At 31.4% G+C, this 21,846-nt stretch overlaps 3 protein-coding genes across 3 annotated transcripts; 1 reads left to right on the plus strand and 2 right to left on the minus strand.

Annotated features, from left to right (window-relative positions):
* Positions 1-939: 939 nt before the first annotated feature.
* On the minus strand, positions 940-4,883 carry LOC114184174 (putative receptor-like protein kinase At1g80640). Its single transcript, XM_028071441.2, has 10 exons — positions 4,444-4,883; positions 3,606-3,776; positions 3,244-3,485; positions 3,015-3,147; positions 2,854-2,917; positions 2,671-2,767; positions 2,484-2,583; positions 1,505-1,623; positions 1,325-1,414; positions 940-1,239 (listed from the first exon to the last, which is right to left on the minus strand). Exons 1-10 carry the CDS (start codon positions 4,559-4,561, stop codon positions 1,087-1,089), a joined length of 1,287 nt encoding a protein of 428 aa, XP_027927242.1. The 5' UTR covers positions 4,562-4,883; the 3' UTR covers positions 940-1,086.
* A 4,350-nt stretch (positions 4,884-9,233) lies between these two features.
* On the plus strand, positions 9,234-14,100 carry LOC114186311 (uncharacterized). Its single transcript, XM_028074367.2, has 5 exons — positions 9,234-9,825; positions 11,941-11,991; positions 13,091-13,153; positions 13,275-13,343; positions 13,471-14,100. The coding sequence occupies exons 1-5, from the start codon at positions 9,505-9,507 to the stop codon at positions 13,711-13,713; spliced, it is 747 nt and encodes a 248-aa protein (XP_027930168.1). The 5' UTR covers positions 9,234-9,504; the 3' UTR covers positions 13,714-14,100.
* A 2,286-nt stretch (positions 14,101-16,386) lies between these two features.
* LOC114185588 (RNI-like superfamily protein) lies at positions 16,387-18,539 on the minus strand. The gene is made up of 2 exons (XM_028073411.2): positions 18,371-18,539; positions 16,387-18,003 (listed from the first exon to the last, which is right to left on the minus strand). Exon 2 carries the CDS (start codon positions 17,998-18,000, stop codon positions 16,597-16,599), a length of 1,404 nt encoding a protein of 467 aa, XP_027929212.1. The 5' UTR covers positions 18,001-18,003; positions 18,371-18,539; the 3' UTR covers positions 16,387-16,596.
* Positions 18,540-21,846: the final 3,307 nt, after the last annotated feature.

Genomic DNA, 21,846 nt, shown 5'->3' on the forward strand with positions numbered 1-21,846 from the left:
TGTAATTCAATCTTTGAAAATATTAGTTCAAATAACTTTAGAATTGTAGAAAAGTACTCAAGTTCTTATTAAGAAGTTTATTGGAATCCAGGAGTTATTTATGTTATGGTCACGGAATCATGATGAATGATCTGTACGTTATGTATTTGTTGTGGATTCTGCAAGGAATAACTTGAGTACTTCATATGAAAATTAGATGTACTACTGCAAGTTTTCTTAATGTTTCAACGATTGCATGGACCGTTTGTCGAGAACAATGCAGATTCTCTGTCAAATAAAAGTTATAGCCAAATTAGTATCACGAATTTTTTAATCGTATCCATTTAGAAATTATAAGGCATATCCTTAAGCCGACTAAGCAAATTTTTGTTTGTAACTGCACTCCTTCAAATTGATGATTACGAAGAAACATGAGATTCTTACGAAGATGATTGGAGGAATTTTACATTTTCTGTATGTTCATACCTGCTTTGGAAACCAAACCAATGACACAAAATCGTGAATTTCAAGAAGTTTAGTATACATTAAAACAAAGTGAACGAAATCTTGGACTCTCGTTCTAGTTGTTTTCCATGAGTTTGACTTGAAAACAAACTTCATTGCTGTGTTCTTATTAGATTGTTTCTAGTTATAAAAAATGCCAACTTGACCCTGCTTCAATTACCGCAGATGGGTGAACGTGTTTCCATTCACTAGTTTGATTCTCTCAAGGATTCGCACCTCATGTCTTTTTCTCAATTATCAAGTGAGATAATACAACCAAAGAAATAACAAGCAGCATGTGTTAGTTTAAGCGGTGAAGAGCTTGGTTTTGTTAAGGTACCAAGTTTATGCTTTTGGACAGTCACCAAATTAATCTTAGAGTGTTTTCAGAACTTGTAAAGATGGTAATATCACCGTTATATGATAGGCATGCCAGTCTCATATAGTACGAGTGAATGAAGAATCAAATCGCAATCATAAATAATTACACTTGGACATTCCTCTTTGGCTCTTTGTAATATCAATAACAATAATTATAATAGCAAAATGTTTAAAAAGTGCACAAGTACCATAGTTGAAAAATGAAAACACGATTATACAATATCAATGAGAGTTCTCTGAGCTGATTGGTTCTGTAAGTCTTAATGACCCTCCAAGCTCAACGGGTACCAAAGGGATGAGAGAGTGCAGCACGTCTGTTATGAGTGGCCTATAACTTGGTTCTGCTTGCACGCAGAGTACAGCCACTGCAGCAACCTGTAGAATGATAACATGAACTTAAGATGTTGCATTTATCATTAAGCAGAAAAACTTGTGATAACAGTGCTTCTATTCAACGGACCTGATATAAGTGCTTCAAATCCATTGTGTCTCTGATAACAGGATCAAGAATATTTGGAAGCTTCGATCTGTCAGTTAGCTGAGGCATGGCCTGCAAGGTGAAACTTTTAACCATCAAGTACTGCAGAACTGGAGTTTTCATTCAGATTTCTCCACTGTCAAGGCATGAAAGAAAACATACCCATGATACAAGGGATTGATACTGGTTTGAGGTCATGTTCTCCATGGGTTTTCTTCCGGTTAGGAGTTCTAGAAGGACAACCCCAAAAGCATAGACATCGCTCTTGTCAGTTAGTTTACCTGAAAAGCTGGTTGTTGTTACATTCATTTTGAAGGAAAATGGAAAAATAGAAAGATCAAGCTTCATAGTTTCAGTCAGCTTAAAGCTATTACAAGGGGAAACGGTTCAATTCACTAATATCTCTTCTACCCTCGCAAAAGAATCTAGTACTTGCAAATTACACAATAAGCACAATCATTACCATCTATCAAGATTTTTTAATGGGTTCTACTGAAGTTGTTTAAGGCTAGGCTTCAATATCTAATGATGAATATGAAATAATGAAATGCATGAGAGAAGGGAGTGGAATAGAACGAAACGGCGGGACAAAGGTACCATTTTTAGAAATTTATCATGGAATAATAGATAATCCCATTCCCATGCCTTCCAAATTCAAAGGAAAGAAAGAGAAGGGTCCATTCCATTCCATCCAACTACACCTCATTTCACTTCATTCCATCCCTTTCAGACAGTCCAAACATAGCCTTTTAGGTTTCCTGTCTTCTTCTATCCCTCTTAATTGGATTATCTTCCTTTACAATACTACATATAGTAAGTTACTAAACTTCAACAAAAGAAAAAGTGGAATATATCCTTTTCCTTTCTCAACTTGCACAAGGATAAAAGAAACTCTACCCAAATAAGAAAATTCCATTCACTGATTGTCATTCAGGATAATCACAATTGTAGAACTTATTTATTATAGTACTTAACAATGGCAGCAGTCACTAGAGAAATAGAAGAAAAGAATGACATAATAACTTAGAAAGAAATGATTTTCAAATGAAAAGTGAAGAGATCAAACAGGAAGAGCATGAAACAACAGTGTAGCAAGGTTTATGTTATGTCTTTTTTCATGATAATAGATATTCCTGCATACCATGTGATATGTACTCGGGGGCCACGTATCCTAAAGTTCCTGACATCTTCATGTTCTTATGTTGCATTCCGGAAACCATAGCAAATCCAAAATCTGATAACTGAATTACAAAACTCAGTAAAGGAAAATGAACAATATAATAACTAATTGAGAACATGTAAGATTATTAAGTGAATAACAATCTAACCTTCGCATTAAAATTAGAATCCAGAAGAACATTGGAAGATTGTAAGTCTCGATGAACCACAGGAGGATTGGAGTGCTCATGTAGATATTCTAATGCTCTAATAGACGAAATATGCATTAGACAATACAGATAAGGCAATTAATACTTAATTAATTTTAAGTAGAACAGGCATCCAAAATTCACCTGGCAATATCAACAGCAATTCTTAACCTGACATACCAGGTTAAAGATGACCCTCGATTAGGCCCTACAATTGTTGATATCAATGAGCAACATGTGATCATTAAGTTCCCAATACATGAACTTTTTCCTTTTTTCTTGATCAACATTAATGAAAAATGTACCATGCAATTGAGTTTCCAGAGACCCGTTCTCCATAAATTCATAAACAAGGAACCTCGATTGACCATGAACACAATAACCCATAAGTTTTATGATATTCTGATGGCGCATCTTGCTCAACCAACTCACTTCATTCTGCAATTTAGCGCAACAACTAAAGGCGAATTCAATAAAGAGAAATATCATATCCTAGGAAATACATGTTCAAGTCTAATTCTAAAGGACCATCACCTCAAATTCTCTATCAGCATCACTATCTGCTTTCTTCACAGCTGCCTGGAAATGCTCATCAAAGTTAGCTCTGTAAATGATTCTAGAACCACTCTCTCTCATAATACTGCTTGTGCTAAAGCTGTTCGTGGCAGCCTCTAACAGCTGATACTCAAAAATAGCAATTGAACTCTTCTTATCTGCCATCCTTGAGTAGTTAAGTTTTGCATTAACCGAGCTTAAAGTTTCCCCTTTTGCAGCCTCTACAAGTTCAATAGATAAATGAATGAGGAGCGGAAAAGGAATTTGCTATGCTTGCATTACCTCTGCACAAAAACAAAAAGAAGACCCAAATAAAGTTTCACCGGAGAAAATAGACATACCGGTGGTTTCTTGGCTTTTACTTCTGGAGCGTTTTAAGGTTTTATGTCGACGGAACCAGACATAAACTATGATTAGGAAGACTCCACCAAGAAGACCAGAAGAAGCAACTGATGCAATTAGAATTCTCTTAGTCAAATTCTGGTGGTGCACTGCTCTAACCTCATGAATACCTGTTCCAACATATGAACAGTACAATAATTCATTAAACACCAATTACAAGGTTTTAAATTCAGTTTCTGTCATCTTTCTTGATATTGCAGAAAAATACGGACAAATGCAGACACAATTGCAATTGCTGACACTTGAAAAACCCTGTCCCAGAGCTTTTATAAAACCGATATACCGAACTTGTAAAAATTCAAATCAAAGAAAACGTTGATGGGAATTACAATTCAAAAAGTTAAATATAATATGAAAAAGTTGGTAGGGAGATCTTTAAAGTCAGAAAATGTCTACTTAAAGAGCAGAAATGAGGAAACAGTTTTGCTTGATCAGAATTTATGACTGCCAGTGAAAGGATTATGGTTTTCTAAGGACTTCAGCACCAAAATATGAAATTTTTACCATTTTTTACTTTCAAAATTGCATTTTTCAGAAACCACACTTATACATATCAATAAAATGATCACACCCGACCACGATTCAAGGAAAATTCATGATAACAGGAAATAGGAAGCAGAAACAGTACAGTAGGGCTGTGTAGTTTGGGGTTTCAAGTTCAGAATTTTGTAGAGTTTAGAACCAATGCTAACTCATAAAAGGCACTACCAAGCACGGAGCGAGCAGAAACTAAAAAAGGAATGTTAAAAATAAGCGTAGAAGTTGTTGGTGTGGTACCTGGAGACTCAGCTTGTGCATTTTGAGAAACAGAAATGAAAGATGCAGCATGAAGAATTGGCGAGGAAAGAGAAATGCTAAGCACCCAAATAGGTAGGAAGAGAACAAGGAGATTCATCTGGGGTGTCCTTGTCGAAGGAGAGAGAGTGGAATGGAATAACTTGTTGTCAAGAGAAGCTTCTTTCTTTTCTTGTTCAATTTTGAAACGAGTTTTGGCTGTGCAGAAATGGACAAAGCCACAAAGGTTCTTCTTTCAGGAAAACCGAGAAAGCACTTTTTAAACCATTTTTAATTTGCTGATTGAAGAACCATGATGAGAGATTTCACAGCAGAGAGAAGGTGGGGGGCAACATGGAACCTGAAATCACGTGGCAGTTATCTAAAGGTGAGTGAGGAGAGTTCAAAAGTTATTGGGACACCCAGGGTTTGTGAGATGCACAACCTGCATGTGGGTCATCACCATTTATGCTACACCAACAAAAATTAATGCAAGGATTTTCCTAAGGTGCTGGCTTTGCCAACTTTTGGAACATAAAGTTCTAAGCTTTCTCTTTACCTCTTCTTTCTTCAAATTATAGACTTGTTCTCTAACTCCTTCAGGGTCCCCCTGTTTGGCAATTTGTCATAAAAGTAGAGTGCCTATTCAAAGACACATTATACCTTGTCATTTCTGAACAGATTGAAATTAAATCTTATCATTTCTGTGTTTACTTAATCAGTAGTGGAGTATGCATCTTTCAATTCCCAATGCACATTTATATACACACTAGATTACTGAATTTGGAAGTGAAATTAAACTCTTAGTTAAACTGCTATTTCCACTGTTTTTACTTTGAAGTTGAAATCATACTCACAGAATAATTGGGAACAGGATGTGACCATATCAGAGGGATGGCATGTAATTTTCACCAAACAATACAGCTTAACCATTGCCGAAGGAAAGGGGGAAAACAACAAAGAAATACAGTTAAACTAAAGAAGAATAGAATATAAAGTTAGCCATAATTATATTCATGTAATGCATAATGTATAATTACTTTTTGGAGGAAAATGCATGTTGCGATAACGTCACATATGTCACGTGAACTTTTTATCATAAAAAAAACCATCCAATCGAAAGGGGAAAACATAGGCAAAATAACTACCATCATTTCTTAACATGCAAGTGCTTTATCCATATATTTAGGATATTAAACAACTATTAATAACATATATACAATGTTGTATTTGAGTTTTTCTATGATGTTATATTCTCGTGTTTAAGTTTATGACAGAGATTAAAAAATGATTTGCATTTTTTTATGATAAATTTATTTAAATTTTTAATGCACTTCTGATCTCTTTATTATTATGTACTGTAAATTTCTCTCTTGTTTCAAAAGGATATAGTTGAAAAATTACCTCGATATTATCATGAAGTTTTGAAACAATAGAATAAATAGAAAGAGAGAAACAAATTTAGAATTACATAATCTAAAGTAATAAAACAAAATGTTAATGAATTATACTGGTTAAGAAAATAAATTAAATAAAAAAAATTACGTATTAAAAATAAAGCATTTGAGACGTGTAGTGTTTGATAAAATATTTAACAACATTGAACACTAAATGAATTCTCATAGTTTGATGGGTCTCTAAATTGTGGGTTGGGACTGTACTGGGTTTTATTTGGGCTATATATCCATGGTTTGGGTTATTTCTTTCTCCACCTCCACATTTTCTTCTTCTTCTTCTACATTCATAACATAATTTAAAAAATGACTAATATAATTTTGTTACTATATATCCAAAATATATTATAAATTACACAAGTTATTATATAATTTAAAACATAGTTTTAATAATAAGATAAAAAGTGGCAGGAACAAGAGTAAACATATATATTATAATAAAAGAGAGAGAAATAGGTTTTCAAATGAAATTTGCATTAAGATTCTTATCTTGGGAAGGGAAGCATTCCAAAGGACCAACACTTTTTTTTTCAAATTCAAACTCAAATTTTTTCCTTTACTTATCTTTTGTTCTCACTTTAGATGTAATCACTTGTTAATTAGATGCAATCTATCATATCAAAAACACGATTACATTCGAGTTTAGATTTTCTACTATTTTTCTTTTGTGTTGTCTTCTGCTGAGTATTAAAAATACATTGTATTAATATTTTAAATATCTTTTTAATATATTTTAAAACGTCAAAAATAGTGATAATCTATATGTTATAAATGTACAGTAGAAAAATAACATAAAAAAATCCAACAGAAAATTCAAATTCATTACGTTTTAAACTATATACTTAACTTTAAATACAGTTTTATTCGATGTATAGCCAAATATTTATAATTTAAATACAGTTTTATTCGATGTATAACCAAATATTTATAAAAGTAACATTAATATAATAATCGCATAATTGGACTAATAAAACACTATAATTTTATATTTCCGACGTTAACTTTTTAATGAGATTTGAAAAAAAAAAACTAATTATGAACCCAACACAAAGATCATCTTTAAGGAGAGTTTTGATCAATATAGAGTTAAATATAAATTTGAATATATTTTGTTTAGTATATCGTTACATATCAATTGTTTAGTTAAATCCTAAACTCTTTGATGTTCGAGGTATATTTAATTATATTAAAATATACACATTGCATCTAGTTGTTTTTTTTTTTTAAATCTCTCACTATGTAGCATTGAGTTTATAATCACACACTAATTTTTATCCATTAAATTTCTGTTTTAATATAGTTCACCCAAATTGCTTAAATTACGCGTAAGTGGAAAAAAAAAAAAAAACTCTCAACTCAACCAAATTTGTAATTTGAATTTTTTTTTCTTCATGGATGGTTATTTTACTTCTCTGGTGTATATAACTTACTTTTGAATACAAATAAGCGTACCCGTAAAATTATTTGGGAGTCTTTTTCTCGTGCATAAACAAAAAAAGGTATATTAAATATAAATTTGAAATAATTCGTGACGATTGTTTTGTTTATTTAAAAAATAATAATGCAAGTAATTCATTTTAAGGATGAAAATAAATATATGATTTGAATAGTTTCGTTTTCCTAATCAAATAAAAATGCTTGATAAAAAACCTTAGGAATTCAAAACAACAAAATTTAATGAAGAGGCTTGAACGAGTTTTGGATTTCCGTTAAAATATATTTGAGAATATTTACCGCAAAAAAAATCTTTCAATGATCAATTTTATTGTTAAAAATTAATTAATTATTGATTATTTTAGATAACAATTTATAAATTAAAAATAATTGATAATTAAATTAGTTTCACACAATTATAATTGGTTTTATAAATCGGTAATTAAAGTAATTTTTACTATGGACTAATCTTTATATTAATCATCATCTCTAAATATATTTGTCCTCACTAAACTTGATAATTAATTAAGATTTTTTATGTTTTCAGTAATTGATTAAGTAAATTTAAGATTTAAAATCACGGTTTTAATTGAAGAAACTTATTGATGTTCTATTAATAATTTTTCTTTAATGAATACTCTCGTTCATATAAAGAAAGAGAAAAATTAAAAATTTATTAAATTTATTATATATATATATATATATATTTTGTGTTAAGAGAAGAAAAATAAAAATAAACAAAATTTATATAAAATATTTCTACAAAACATAGATAGATATAAGTATATGTTTCAGTATTAAAAATAGTTTCATATTCCTCAGGAACAATTTAAATATATCTCTTTTCTTTAATTATTCTATACACTTTTAAAATATAAAGTTCTAATAGAACTTTTAAAAAATAATTTCAAAAGAAATAAGTCTTAAAGAGTTTGTTATATAATGATTAATGTCTTCCCAATGTACTTTTAATCATCATTAAAGACAAGACATATTCTCATTGATATTTTCAAAGTGAGTATATATTTTCTTCAATTAAAACATAAGATTTTTAAAACCAAATTTAAGATATTGTTTGTGAACATAATTTTTTTCAAGACATTGTTATTCAATATTAGTTTTGCAAAAATAATTTTATCAAAATTAAAAGTGATTAACTCGATGGTTCTCTAATTTTGATGGTTTGATTTTCCATAACTATTTCACCACTATCGTGGTAATTTCTTTATATATAATTTTTATCAACGGAAAACATATATAAATAGAAAGAGTACAATAGATACCTATTTCCATCGATTAATGGAAACTTTTTATCTATGGTGTACATAATTCTTTTACATTTTTTATGTTTTATATGAAAATAAATAAAAGATTGCACTGTTATAAATTGAATAAACGAGACATTAAAGTTCATAATTACGTGTAATGTGACTATATTTGGAAATTGAATAAAAATCTCACTATAAGTAAAAGAATTTTAATGTGCTCTTTGAATAATAATTAAGTAAACTATTTATACCATAATATATTATAAGGCTCTTAAATGATAAGTAACAAAGTTATTGGGCTATAATATGTGTTTATTTGTGAGTGAATTATGAAGTTTGTTATATAATGATTGTGTATAGATGTAAATAAAAGTAAAGTTAGTGCATTAAGTTACAGTGAAAAAGAGTTATAGAATAGGTTTAGATGTGGAAATATGAAAACAAAATGGGGTCCATGCATATGCTCATACAAGAATCCATCCATGCTTTTTATATTTTTCTTTGAAATCGAAAAATTGGTTTTTGTTGCGATAATTGGCAGTGTCTTGCCCACCAAAAATGGGAATAAAAGAGTAGAGAAGATAAAAAAGAACACTTGAGGTTTGTTTGACACGTGAAACCGATGTGGGACCCCTAGGAATGATCCACACAGCAACTTCTTCGATTACAATTTTCAATTGCAATCACAACACAAGCCTTTCCCTTTCTTCATTTTTGTTTTTCTTTTTCATTTCTGATTATATTATTATATCTATGGAGTGGTGATATGAAGCATACATAGCAGAAGCAGGAACATCATATAAGTCTCCCACACCTTCTTTCTTTCTTTCTTCTTTCTTTCTTATTATTGCCTATTTAACATTCCAACCACACCCACTTGTTTTCTTTCTTCCAATCCGTCTCACCAGATGTGCCACGACGACGACTGGGTCAACCTCGCCGTCGCCGACGATTCCCTCGTCGTCAACCTTCTCCTCCGCCTCCGCCGCACTCCTCCTCTTCCGCCGCCGCCGCCGTCTCTTCACCTCCACTGGACCGTGCGTCAGCGCCGCTCAAGATCCGCCCGCAGACACGCCGCCGCCGCGTCGCACAAAAAACAGGACTCCACCAGAGCCAGCCCCACCACGCCGCTCTCCTGGAGCGGCGCCACGTCAGCGAGCGGCGGCAACCTGGACGGTTACGAGGAGTCCAGCCGCCTAACCACTCTACCCCAAACCTCAAGATCTAAGGTTCATTCTCTTCTCCTTCTCCTTCTCCTTCTGTTTTGTGTTTCACTTTTCCGTCACGCTCGTGGCCCTCACGTGTCGGAGTTAAACGGTTTCTTTTGTTTTTGTGTGTGTCTCTCTGTAACTGTAGCTATATGTGTGTATGTGTATGCATGTTGGTGTGGCGGTTTTTCTTGGATTCTCGAATGGACGAAAATGCCATTGACGAGGATTTCGCCTACGCCAGATTTAGAATTTTACATCTGTTACTTTTATTTTCATTTTGTTACTATTGAGTTTTTGTGAATTTGAAACAAGAGTAGTTACTATGGCCTTGCTTCGATGACTCTTCTTCTTCTTCTCCACACCTTTCTTCCTCCACACTTTTCCTTCTCAAATGACGGAAACGCCCTTCCTTCAGAACCCAATTTCGTCTCTCCAGCGTGTTTCGCCCGTATAAGATGGAAGTTGCAACTGATTTTATTTTTATTTTATTGATATCGGTATTTGCGAGGGGTATTTGCGTAATATTACGGGAATAGCATGTTTTTTTGGGTGGCGTGTTTTCGTGGCAAATTGCTTCTTCTTGTTCTTCTTCGTCTTCTTCATTGCATAATGTTTGGTGTGGTGTTTAGTAGTGGTTGACTGGTTGTGCGCTTTTTTTGGTGTTTTTATAATTACGATGCTATCAAAGGGTAGGGTTCGGTGGGAAACTTGTATTTGTGTCGTCGCTCCATTCATGCTTTTCCTGCACCCGCACTCTCTCTCTCTCTTCTCTCTCGCTTTCGTGCTTTAATAATACTAGTAATAATTATTAATTAATAGTAGTAATTATTTTTAACTAATCCCACTCCATCTCGGTGTGCGTCATCGTTTCATTCACATGCCAGTTAAATAAAAGATGACAAATGTCAGTTACGATATCCGCGTCAGAGTTTGAACACAAGGCGAGCCTCTGTGTTGATGTCAAATAATAAGATAGTGAATGGCAAAAGTCAAAATCAGGAATGCGATTTTTTTTTTTCAGAGAAAGAAAAGGTAAAGAGCAAAGGGAATAGGAGTTTTTGATTGGGAAGTGTTATCCCATAGAATAATAAGAGGGTGTTTAATTGTTTTGTTGTTATGGTAGTAGCAGTGGTCTTTTTCGCGTTTGGTGGGACAGGGTCCGAATTCTGAGAATCTGTGGTTATTTTTTATTTTGGGGAGGGAGTGGTGTAGTGTGTGAGGAAAATAAATGAAATGGGGTATCTATCTCGTGTTGTTTTTTATTTGGGTTCAAAATAAATATACTTGGAAAGTAAAAAGACGAAGGAAGAGTGGCACTGTGGTGCGTTAAATGCCATCAACGATTATAGCGATTTTGGTAGCTCCTATACGAAATCGATGGGGACCACATGGTTACCAAATCGGTGGGTTGGGTTGGGTCAATGGCTTATGGACCAATCTCTACCGGTCTACCACTCTGTCTTCATTTTGAAACACAGTTAAATTATTTGGCGTAGGCTTGTTCGTTTTTGGATGGACAGGTTCTGAAGAGAGCGATTTGTTTCTCACCACCATCCTAGCTAAGCTCTCTTCTTCACCCTAAACCCAAAACAACGTCGTTCTTTCTGTATCGCTGTGATGGTACGGAGCCACTGCACTATGAGCGTAAGGTATAAATAGCAAGTTCTCATATTAGAATATGGTACACTTCAATTAATGCTACCTTGAGTGCTTCAGACTCATACTTATACGATGCATTTTTTATTTTTTCAGTTTTTCTTTCTCGCTTCACATTATTATTACTTACTCACATTAAAAGTTTCAGATCCCAAAAAAGGTCTATGTGAGTGGGCTTTGCTTGATTTATTGCTTATTTATCTCTACTCTAATATGCGGTGTAACTTAGTTTTCTTTCAAACAAATTATTCCTCTAAAACGGAGAAATTGGGCCAAATATAATATTTAAAAAACTCTCAAATTTAAAATTAGTTTTTTCTCTCTCAAATAAAGATCGTAACAGCTAACTTCCGAGATTGTGTTTTTTAGGATTAAAACAATCCCTAAAATAAGATCTAGTTGTACTAATTTAATAATCTGTTCTATAAATCCATATTTTTCTGGATCCTGAATTCTCTTACATTTGGTATTTTGCAGGTTACTAATCCCAGTGAAACAGCCACTACCAGAAAGTCAAGAAGAAAAAAGGTAAATATGAGCCTTTTACTGATGTCCATATTCGAATATTCTAGTAATTAGAGTGTTTCATAAATTTAACTTTTGAGGAACACTTGATTATAGGAACCGTGATGCGCGTGTATCAGGATATTTTAGGAGATAAGAGAGAATATATATATATATCTGTATGCTATTTAAGAATTGTAAGAATATGAATCAAGGCTAGATAGAAGAAGCGCTGGATGGTTGCCAATCTATGACGGGATAAATATACTTTTGTAGACCATGTTTGAGAAAGTTGGGCAGACCAAATCATCAACACTATACTTTATGGTACATAATCATATAGACCTAGACTACCCAACTTGTCTATTATTGATTGGTCTACACCACCAACTTGTGTAGACATGATCTATGCAGCGAATTTTCCTATAACAATGTGTTCTCATTGTGTCCTTACAAACATTCTTTTGACTTCTTACTGGTCACTCCCAATCTTTCTCTACATTTCTACTATATCTTGTATCCCATCTATTGCTTTCTCTCTTCATCCTTTTTCCCCGCACCCTGTTTTTCCCTTCCCTCCCCACCCTCCACTTTTGGATGGAGCATGTTTATAATTTGTCTTTCTCATATGACCTAAGAAACTAGAGAGAGGACCAATTAGTGGAGGTGATAAACGGTGCTTAACCTCATACGACCTTAGTAGTTGTGATTTGCTGTTAATTGAATAGAATAACAAATTAGTTTACATGTTCTCATGGAGTATTGAAAACACACTAAAGCAAAGTTTGATTGATCCAACAACTAACTTACAATTCAATTTTGTCTGTTTTTTCAGCTTCTCCTTTATTAAAGACCGTGACTGAATGGGTTGTTGGCGTTTTAGATCTTTTAAAAAAATATGTATTTTAGTGATTTTATCTTTTGTTTTTTAGCTCGTGGTACAGTTATAATTTTAACCAGTTCTTACAGCTAACACAATTGGAAATAGCGCCATGGCCCCATGTTTTACTTCTTTTCTTGCGATTACACTTATGGATAAAATTAAATTTGTCTGTTCTCCCTTTGTGTTTCTTCCCTTCTGTTTCAGTTGCCTGCTTAAACTTAATTTTTGTCGTGTCTGCAGACCTTAGCTGAACTAAAAGATGAGGAGGATTTGTTGTTGAAGGAAAGAAGAAGTTTGAAAAAAGTGAGTTTTTGCCTTTATTTTCATAAATAGGTTAATTTCGCTTCACTGAGTCTCATTCCGTACCTTTGGAGATACAATTTGTTATGGTTTATTCACCAACATCCTATGGATTTGGGAACAGGAACTGGCGTCCTTGCGTCTGACTGTTGAGAAACATAGAACAACAAATGAAAGCTTAAAGAGAATTAAGGTAAAGCTCCCTCATCTTCTTCCTTTGTAAAACCTGTAAAACTAAAATCTGTAAAACTTGTTGAATGACGAATAAACTATCTGAGATATGGTGCATTAGAATCTAATGTGTTGAACTTTTTTAACAGCTTGATTTTGTGTCACGGCAAAACTCTAGTGCAGCTGTGAGTGGCCCATCTCAGTTTGCAACGTCAGAGTGTCATTCATCTAATTCAGCCTCCCCAGACACTGTCACACATGACGTTTCACCTGTTTCTGCAGCAAATGCTTCTCCCAAAGCACAAGACAATGGTAACCAAGAATCTACATTCGTGCTTCCTGATCTAAATTTGCCCGTTGATGATGATTTCAGCGCCAATGCCATGCATTGAATTAGCTTACCTAATAAAAAGATAAAATCACCAGTGACATTCATTCAGCTTGCAACTGTGCCTAATAGTGATAGTACAAGGAATAGCACGTCAGTTCTAACAAAGTAAGTTTTGCTAATGTAATTGTAGATGTTAAACCATTCACATTTCCCACTTGGTCAAAACTGATGTGGAAATTGTTTTTTTCTTTTCATTCATGAAACTGAGGGTAGTGTAGAAATCCTAACAGATCAGGTGTAGTTCCATTTTTTTTCCCTTCACAGGTTTCTACATTGTCCAAAATTCTTTCTGGCAACCCTCGATCGTCCTTTATTATAGATATATTTCCTCATTAATGTAATTACCTGTTCTACATAGATAATTCAAGAATTTTGGTTCTTGTGGTCATTTGCTTTCTTTTTAATTCTCTTCAAAAGCTTCTTATGCATCGTTGAAGAAGGTAACGTTTTCAAATTCTCGGTACTCACTGAACCTCTTGTTTAGCTTGCGTTTTATAAGTGTGAAATTATGTTATATTGTACAATCATAATGTTTCTGTAGGAGGGGGTGTTCGTTTGAATGCTTTTTTGGACCATGGATTGATAGAGTCATTAAACACTAAAACATAGAATTAACTAAGTTTTATTATATATTTCGTTTTTAATTAAAGTGTCATTAAAAGTAGAATACTATATTATTAAAATGTTAATTGAATTATAGTTTTATTATAAGTATTATTTAATCAATTATTAAAACCACTTTAACAAGGCTTCTTTATATAGTAACATTTAATTTAGTATTATTTTAGTGAATATATTTAAACAAAAAAACTAAATTGTCGTTATTTTAGTAGAATAGATTCTACATCCTTTAATACAGTATTTTGTTTTTTAAATGTTTGTGTATAATTTAATAATAGGAATAAAATTTTGACTAAATTATTCTTGTAGTTTGATTTAATTATTAAAGTAGTGCCATTAGTGAGTAAAGTTCGGTGATTAAAATTAATTAAGTTTATGATTAGTGCCATTACTTATTCAATCAAAGTTCAAAACTTAAACAAAAGAAAAAATATTTATAAAATAATGAAAAGATTTAGACATATCAATAAACAAATAATCAACTCACTCTCTCTTCTGTTTCATCAACTGACATATCTTTTCATTTTTAATCGTTTATCTATATTCAATTATACATTCGTCTTCAATCCAATTAAAATTTTCACAATTTTAAAAAATTAATAATGAGCAATGGCAACTTTTGGAACACTGTTATTTATAGAACCGGATAAAAAAAATGAAAAATCAAGTGTTTATTAGTTTGCTGCATTAGATGACAAGATTTGAATATTCCTGAAAATATTGTAAATTTTGGTATTTGTACTGCGCTGCTCTATCCAGAAATTTTAGAATTTTTAACCATTGAATCAACAATTTCGTGTGGTTTCTAATAATTTTCCAAAAAAAAAAATACCGAATTCTATTGCATTGGACCACAGAGAGTTATATTCTCATGCAAAAGTTGCTTGTACAAATAAAATTTTCTTAACAATTAAAAATCAATTTCATGAAATGGTGAAAAAGCATAAAGCTTGAGATGAGAGAAACATTCATTCAGTTTGTTCAACTACTCAACTTTGAAATAAACACTCAAGAGCAGTGTTTGTGAACAATAATATTTTTATTTACTTATTATAACACATTTACCAATTTTACTTAAAATAGTATAGTTGGAGTACGAAAATTATTGATACAAATAAATAAATTTATGTAAAATTATTAAAAAGTGAAACTAGGTATAAGGCTGTAAAAGTAAATTAAGAAAAAGGTGTAATATCAGAATAAAATTCCTAAATATAAGATTCATAAGTTAATAACTCATAACAATCTTATCATAGATAATCCTCTCAAACTGTGAGTGCAAGTTATAATCTATCACATTTTTTCACAAATTCCAAATGTCTCAATCTATTTTTCTTTAATTAACTTAGAAACAGTTTGGTTGGGTTTCTCATCATATTCATTTCAAGAACAAGAAATTAGAATTTTTTTTTTAAAATTTAAAACTAACTTAAGTAAAAAGGAAAGTTGGTAAAATTTAAGTTGAACAATAGGTTAATAAAGTATGCTATATCTTTATCAACTTCCTATTCTAGTGCCGTTAAACCGGAACAGAACTTGGGAACTGTGAAACCTGTCTAAATAATGACCTTCTTTTCAATATTCTTTGTATCATGTTTTTCTTGAGTTTCTACTCAGTTCCATTCTCTTTTTTTTTTGTTGCATACAAAGATTGGATTCATATATAAATATATCAGAAATATAATTACTATAAATGGCATAAGAAACTCAATTTTAAAATCAAATCTTTAACCGTCATAAACCCAAAACTTAAACCATCATTAACAATAATATGAATTAATGCTTTGTGATATTTTTATTGTTTTGATTCAAAGAATGAAAACTTGAACACCATTGAAAGAGTGAGGGGCCCAACACATCATAGTTATTCCAGAAAAGAGAATGGAAAGACACATTTATAGCTAATTGCCTCAGTTGGGTTTGGCTACAGGGTGCATCAGCCACAAGACAGACCTGGTTCAGAAAGAATCAAATTGTAACATAGTTAAGTAAAAACTACTTTTATGATGAACTTTTCTGCATTCACTTGAGAACATTGAAGCAACACTTTCCGTTTACAAAAAAAATCCAATTTCATAAATGTAGGAAGTATTGCTTACATGATATAAACCATATACTGCAGGAAATACTATTTGATCAATTCCTGTACAAAATAAATACAACAGAATAATCTTATATATGTGTGACACTATGATTTTGATACACGACACATAGGTATAGAGTAGCATTGAAGATAGCTAAGATTCCTTAAACCTCAACAGCTTCAGTACATCCATGATAAGTCTTGTCTGAAAGACACAGACTTTGCAGCACCTTGAACACCCCTTTCAGAAATTTGAGGACAATCTTCGATGGCCAAGAAATCCAACTTCAAAGATCCAATAAGTGGCTTTAATCCATCATCAGAGATCCCCAAACATTTGCTTAACCGCAAAATGCACAATCTGGGAAACTGGCTCACAAGCTGTAGTCCTTCATCACTGATTTCTTGGCACCTTACAAGTTCAAGAGTTTCAAGATATTCTGCAGCGCAAAGGGCTTCCATTCCAACATCATTGAAGGAATAAACATGATCTAGTGCAAGCTGTCGAACAGGACATTTATTAATCAAACATAGTATTCCACTCAATGTGAACGAGGATGATGAAGGAAACTCCCCATCAGAAAAAGATATCCTCACTGATTCAAGCTTGGAGCAGTTTTGAGCCAAGGCTTTCAGACTCTCATCTGTCAATCTCAATGGATTGTTCACCAATGAGGGAAGCGAAAAATCCGATGGAACTCTAAATGAAACCGATTTAAGGTCACTTGATCTTTCGGACAAACAAATGATGTCAAAGTCTCTCACACCAACACACATGTCCAGATGAATTTTCTGCAAGTTCTTGCACTTTGTCAACACGCAAGCCAGTCCTCTCCCAGGGCTGATGATGCAATTCACCAAGCTAAGTTCAAGCATATTCTCACAAGGCACATGCTGTTTTTGCCACCTATCCACAGACAACCGATCATAGACCTTCATGTATCGGTAATTAGCATCCACTTCAAACTGCAACCTTCTGAGTTTCTGCCAACCATGTCCAAGCTTAATCAAGTCCCCTTCACCAATGGCCCGGCAATTCTTGATGGAGAGATCCTCCAATGTTCCAAGCTTGCCAAGGTATTCAAGCCACTCCACACTACTCACATTGAGACATCTTATAAGGTGAAGCCTTGAGAGGTTCTTGCAACCCACAACAAGAGAGAGAATGCCACAGCCAGTGATCCTTGGAGTGAAATTCAACCTCAGAGATGAGAGCTTGGAAGATGAAGCCAAGTAACGGAGACCAACATCAGTGATGAATGTGCAGTAGCTGAGGGAGAGATCACTGAGCAGAGGACAGTGTTTTGCAAGAATCAGAAGACCCTTATCATCTAATTGTTTTCCCAGTTTGGACATCCATCCAGAGTATGTAATCTCCACCTTGGACAAGTTCTGAAACCTTATGCACAGACACGTTAAAGCTTCATCTGCAGGATCCATACCACACCCAACCTTTATGCATTGCCTCTGTGCATTGTCCAAGTAAAAAAGACGCTTACAAACAAGAGAAACAGCGTTTCTGTCATTTGTTTTCTTCATTCTACTCAATATCTCCCATACTATGTGCTCTGGTATGATATCCATCCACTGCAAAAATAAACAATTTATCGCAACAAGGTCAAATTTTCATCCCATACTCATTTATACCAATGCCCAACAATTAAAATTCGAAAATTCCAACATAGGATACACATCACGCGTGTATGTTGCTCTGTCGACTATCCCTTTGACACGAGAAGAAACACGATTACAAAAATGGTTAGATCTGGGCGAAATTTAAAAGGGGTCAAGGATTGATTCGTTCTGTAATGAATTGAACTGGGAATTGGAGAAAGAATTGGAAATTATGCATAACCCAAAACCCAATAGGGTGATTGATTGAATGGTAGGAGAATGAAGTGAAAAATAAAGTTTGAGATAACATGAAAAAGGAAGTAATGGATCCTTTGCCTACCTGTTCTTCACGACGTGAATGTCCCAGACCAGATCAGACCAAATAACCGACCAAACAAGATTTGTTTGCATATGAATCTAAATATCAATCATCATTTGAAACAGGATTTGCATTAGATATTTTTCTTACAACCTCTTCTCTTGATATTTCCTTTCTCAGGCCCCAAAACAAATACTTCCTCCATTGGGCTTTTTCTTTTAAGCCCAACTCAAACCATTAAAAGCCCAATGATGTTTCAACTTATCTAAACATTAACTTAACAATTTTAATTTCCACAGAATTATTAAATCCGCCTTCTTACGTAATATTTGATTATAAGTAAAAGTGTATATTTTATACGTACTAATTAATAAAATGTATCATTATGTAATATATATTTCTTTTTCAAAATATTTATGTGTGAATTGACATGGAAAATTCAATGGAGTGCATGAAGAATGACACGGAGAATTGAATACAAGATGATTTTTGGAGGAGTGATAAATTGAATGTATTATGCACAATACATCACTAAATGAAACAAAGCATGATAAATAATCGAATATTCGACAATGTGTTTAAATGTGTTAGTTGAAAATATCTACCTTGTCTAAGAGACGTTAATAAATAGTAGTTGAGTTTCATATCTACTATCCCATAATAAATAGGGTAGGGAACAAATATGACTTAACAAAGAAATCACCATAATAAATATGTGTAGAAAAAAAAATCAATTACTTAAAAGAAGAAATAAGATGAGTGGGTTCACCTTTGGTTTGACCTCTTAAATGCGTTCAAATTTAGATCGTAGTATAGATTTTTTTTTCGTTTTTTTAAGTTTCTACTTAAATGTGTTCGAATTCGGATACTACTCAATATGTTTTCATACTGATTTTATAACTTTAAGTTTTTTTTGTTTATTTTCTTCTCTTTTATTAGGATTATGACAAATTAATATCTTAAACGTTTAAATATATTTTCTCCTCTTAAATGTATTAATTAAAGATATCAGTACAAATTAGGAGTGAAAAACTTATTTTAAAGTATTTTTTTAATTCTACTCTTTATATTTTAATTTAATAGTTAATGATGAATTATATTTCAGAGTCATAATATTAGAAAATTTAAAAAATTGATGATAATTTGTGTAATAATAGAAGTAAAATATTTCCAAATAAAGCTTGAATCACTTTTACCACATTTATTTAACAATTATTAGTTAGTAATCATAGAACTTGTTCTGCTGCGACACGCGCATTCGGCGTTTGGATTTTAGCAAGTTAATGTGAATCACGTTTGTTTTCATGTTTTTGTGTGACGTGGGACATGTCAAATTACTCCAAGTGTTATAATTATCTAGGTACTATAATATGTTAAAAAAATATTATATTTTTATTTTTATTTAAATTTATTAAGTTTGATTTGAATGTACTAATGTATTTTATTTTCAGTTTGCATAAGTATTATATGAAATAGTATAACAAATGAACGATTGATATTTTCGGATAATCATGTTAACAAGTTTAATATCTACTGAATTATTCAATACCGTAATTTTATTTTTAATTAAAAAAATTCTAATACTCTTTTAAGACTCCACTTTAATTCTTGCATAAAAACCAAACTTGATTCAAACTAAAATTGTTATTATACTCATCACATAATATCTACCTTTAGTGTTCAAACAAACACGTAGTTTTAAGTACAAGACCTTATGATTTTACATTAATGTATAGTGAACTTTATATTTATATATATATATATATATATATATATATATATAAATAAATAATAATAATAATAATAATAATAATAATAATAATAACCTACACCCATGCAGTTAATCATGCCAAACAAGTTCCATTATATCAAAATCAAATAGAAAGTATAAAGCCAAACCTTAGGACAAATGTGTATGCGTTAGGTGTGGATATGAATTATTTTAATTAAAAAAGTTGCTCCACTTGAATATTAAAATAGAATATTGACAAATAATTATACATAATTTTTTACCTAATTATTTAAGATAATATTTATGGAAAAAATTAGTCCAAATTTGTATTCGGAGATTTCATGCTATTTTTCAAATAGATTTTGTTATACAACGTAAAATATAAATTTTTATATGTTAAAGTAAATTTTTGTAGGTCTAGTAAAAACAAATTTGAAATGTAATATTTTTTTATCATTTGAAAATATTTATAATCTTATCATTATTTAAAATAGAAATGTTATGTTCTACTTTAGTGTAAAATTTTGTAAAATAATAAAATTTATACGTAGGACTTTCATCGAAGATTTATCATTAAATTTTTTCTTATCTTGCAGCTTATTATTACATCTTTTAATTGTTACTTTTAATAATTTTAAAAAATTCCCATATAACATGACATCGCACTACATATTTAATGATTTAAGTATTACATTATTTAATTTAAATAAAAAGTTCGGACTTAATACTTAATATTCAATGACCTAAAATTATGATTTTGTTATCAATATATATATATATATATATATATATATATATATATATATATAATATAAAATATTTATTTCATACTCTATCAAAATGGTAGTTATGCATAATAATCCTGCTAAAATAATTTCATCAATTTACGAATATGGTTATCAATTTCGAGACGTCTATGAGTTGAAATTTGAGAAAAAGTAAAGTTAACAATCTTGTCTCACTCTTTTCTTCTTCATTATTATCATCAGAATCAATGTTCCAATGATTAGAGTTTATTTGTCTCATAACATAAATATTGTGAATTATTTGAGAACTCTAATATTACATTTCTGAATAATACGATAAATTTTCTTATGCTTTAAGAAAGTATGATAATGGAATCCTTTGTTTTTTATTAGTTCCTTTGTCTTCTTTTTCATTATTATATATTATATATTATTTATATTTTTTTTCATTTTTTACTATAAAATTTTATTTATTCATCTCTTTAATTGTTTTTTCGAAAGTTAGTTAGATAGTTATCTATTTCTGAATATGACTTTCTATGAACTGTTACAATCAACTCAAAATGGAGAGTTCACTATGAAAGAAACAATTTAAATCATAACATTTGTTTTTAGTAAATTTTAATTAAATTCAGATTTTATCATTTTATTCAAGAAGATAAACAAGTGATGCAACATATTACTTTAAAAATTACAATCCACACAATTTCACAGTTTATTTTATTTAACTATCCACACAATTTTAATTTGTAATGATCATGTATGGAATTTAAATTAAAAATAGTATACAAAATGATTTTGCTACTAAAATTATGATATTTACTTTTAGTATACACGTTTTCTATTCTCATTTATTTCGTCATACATAAGCACTCCACGTATATATTCAAAAGGTTTCGAAAAGGTGATTATACTTTTAGTAAATTATTTTAAATAAAAGCAAAACTTTATATATATATATATATATATATATATATATATATATATATATATATATATATATATATATATATAAAGCA

Source organism: Vigna unguiculata, chromosome 5, assembly GCF_037176805.1.
Source record: "Vigna unguiculata cultivar grain cowpea cultivar isolate G323 ecotype 2 chromosome 5, ASM3717680v1, whole genome shotgun sequence".
Classification (NCBI taxonomy): domain Eukaryota; kingdom Viridiplantae; phylum Streptophyta; class Magnoliopsida; order Fabales; family Fabaceae; genus Vigna; species Vigna unguiculata.

Bases quoted from the DNA above. Each gene is read 5' to 3' on its own strand.
- LOC114185588 (XM_028073411.2), bottom strand. From the start codon at position 18,000: ATGGATATCATACCAGAGCACATAGTATGGGAGATATTGAGTAGAATG.
- LOC114186311 (XM_028074367.2), top strand. From the start codon at position 9,505: ATGTGCCACGACGACGACTGGGTCAACCTCGCCGTCGCCGACGATTCC. The intron at 9,826-11,940 runs GTTCATTCTCTT...GGTATTTTGCAG, and splicing joins CCCAAACCTCAAGATCTAAG to GTTACTAATCCCAGTGAAAC. The intron at 11,992-13,090 runs GTAAATATGAGC...TCGTGTCTGCAG, and splicing joins GAAAGTCAAGAAGAAAAAAG to ACCTTAGCTGAACTAAAAGA.
- LOC114184174 (XM_028071441.2), bottom strand. From the start codon at position 4,561: ATGAATCTCCTTGTTCTCTTCCTACCTATTTGGGTGCTTAGCATTTCT. The intron at 2,584-2,670 runs GTTAGATTGTTA...TTTGTAATTCAG, and splicing joins ATTCTAATTTTAATGCGAAG to TTATCAGATTTTGGATTTGC. The intron at 1,240-1,324 runs GTCCGTTGAATA...ATCATTCTACAG, and splicing joins ATTTGAAGCACTTATATCAG to GTTGCTGCAGTGGCTGTACT.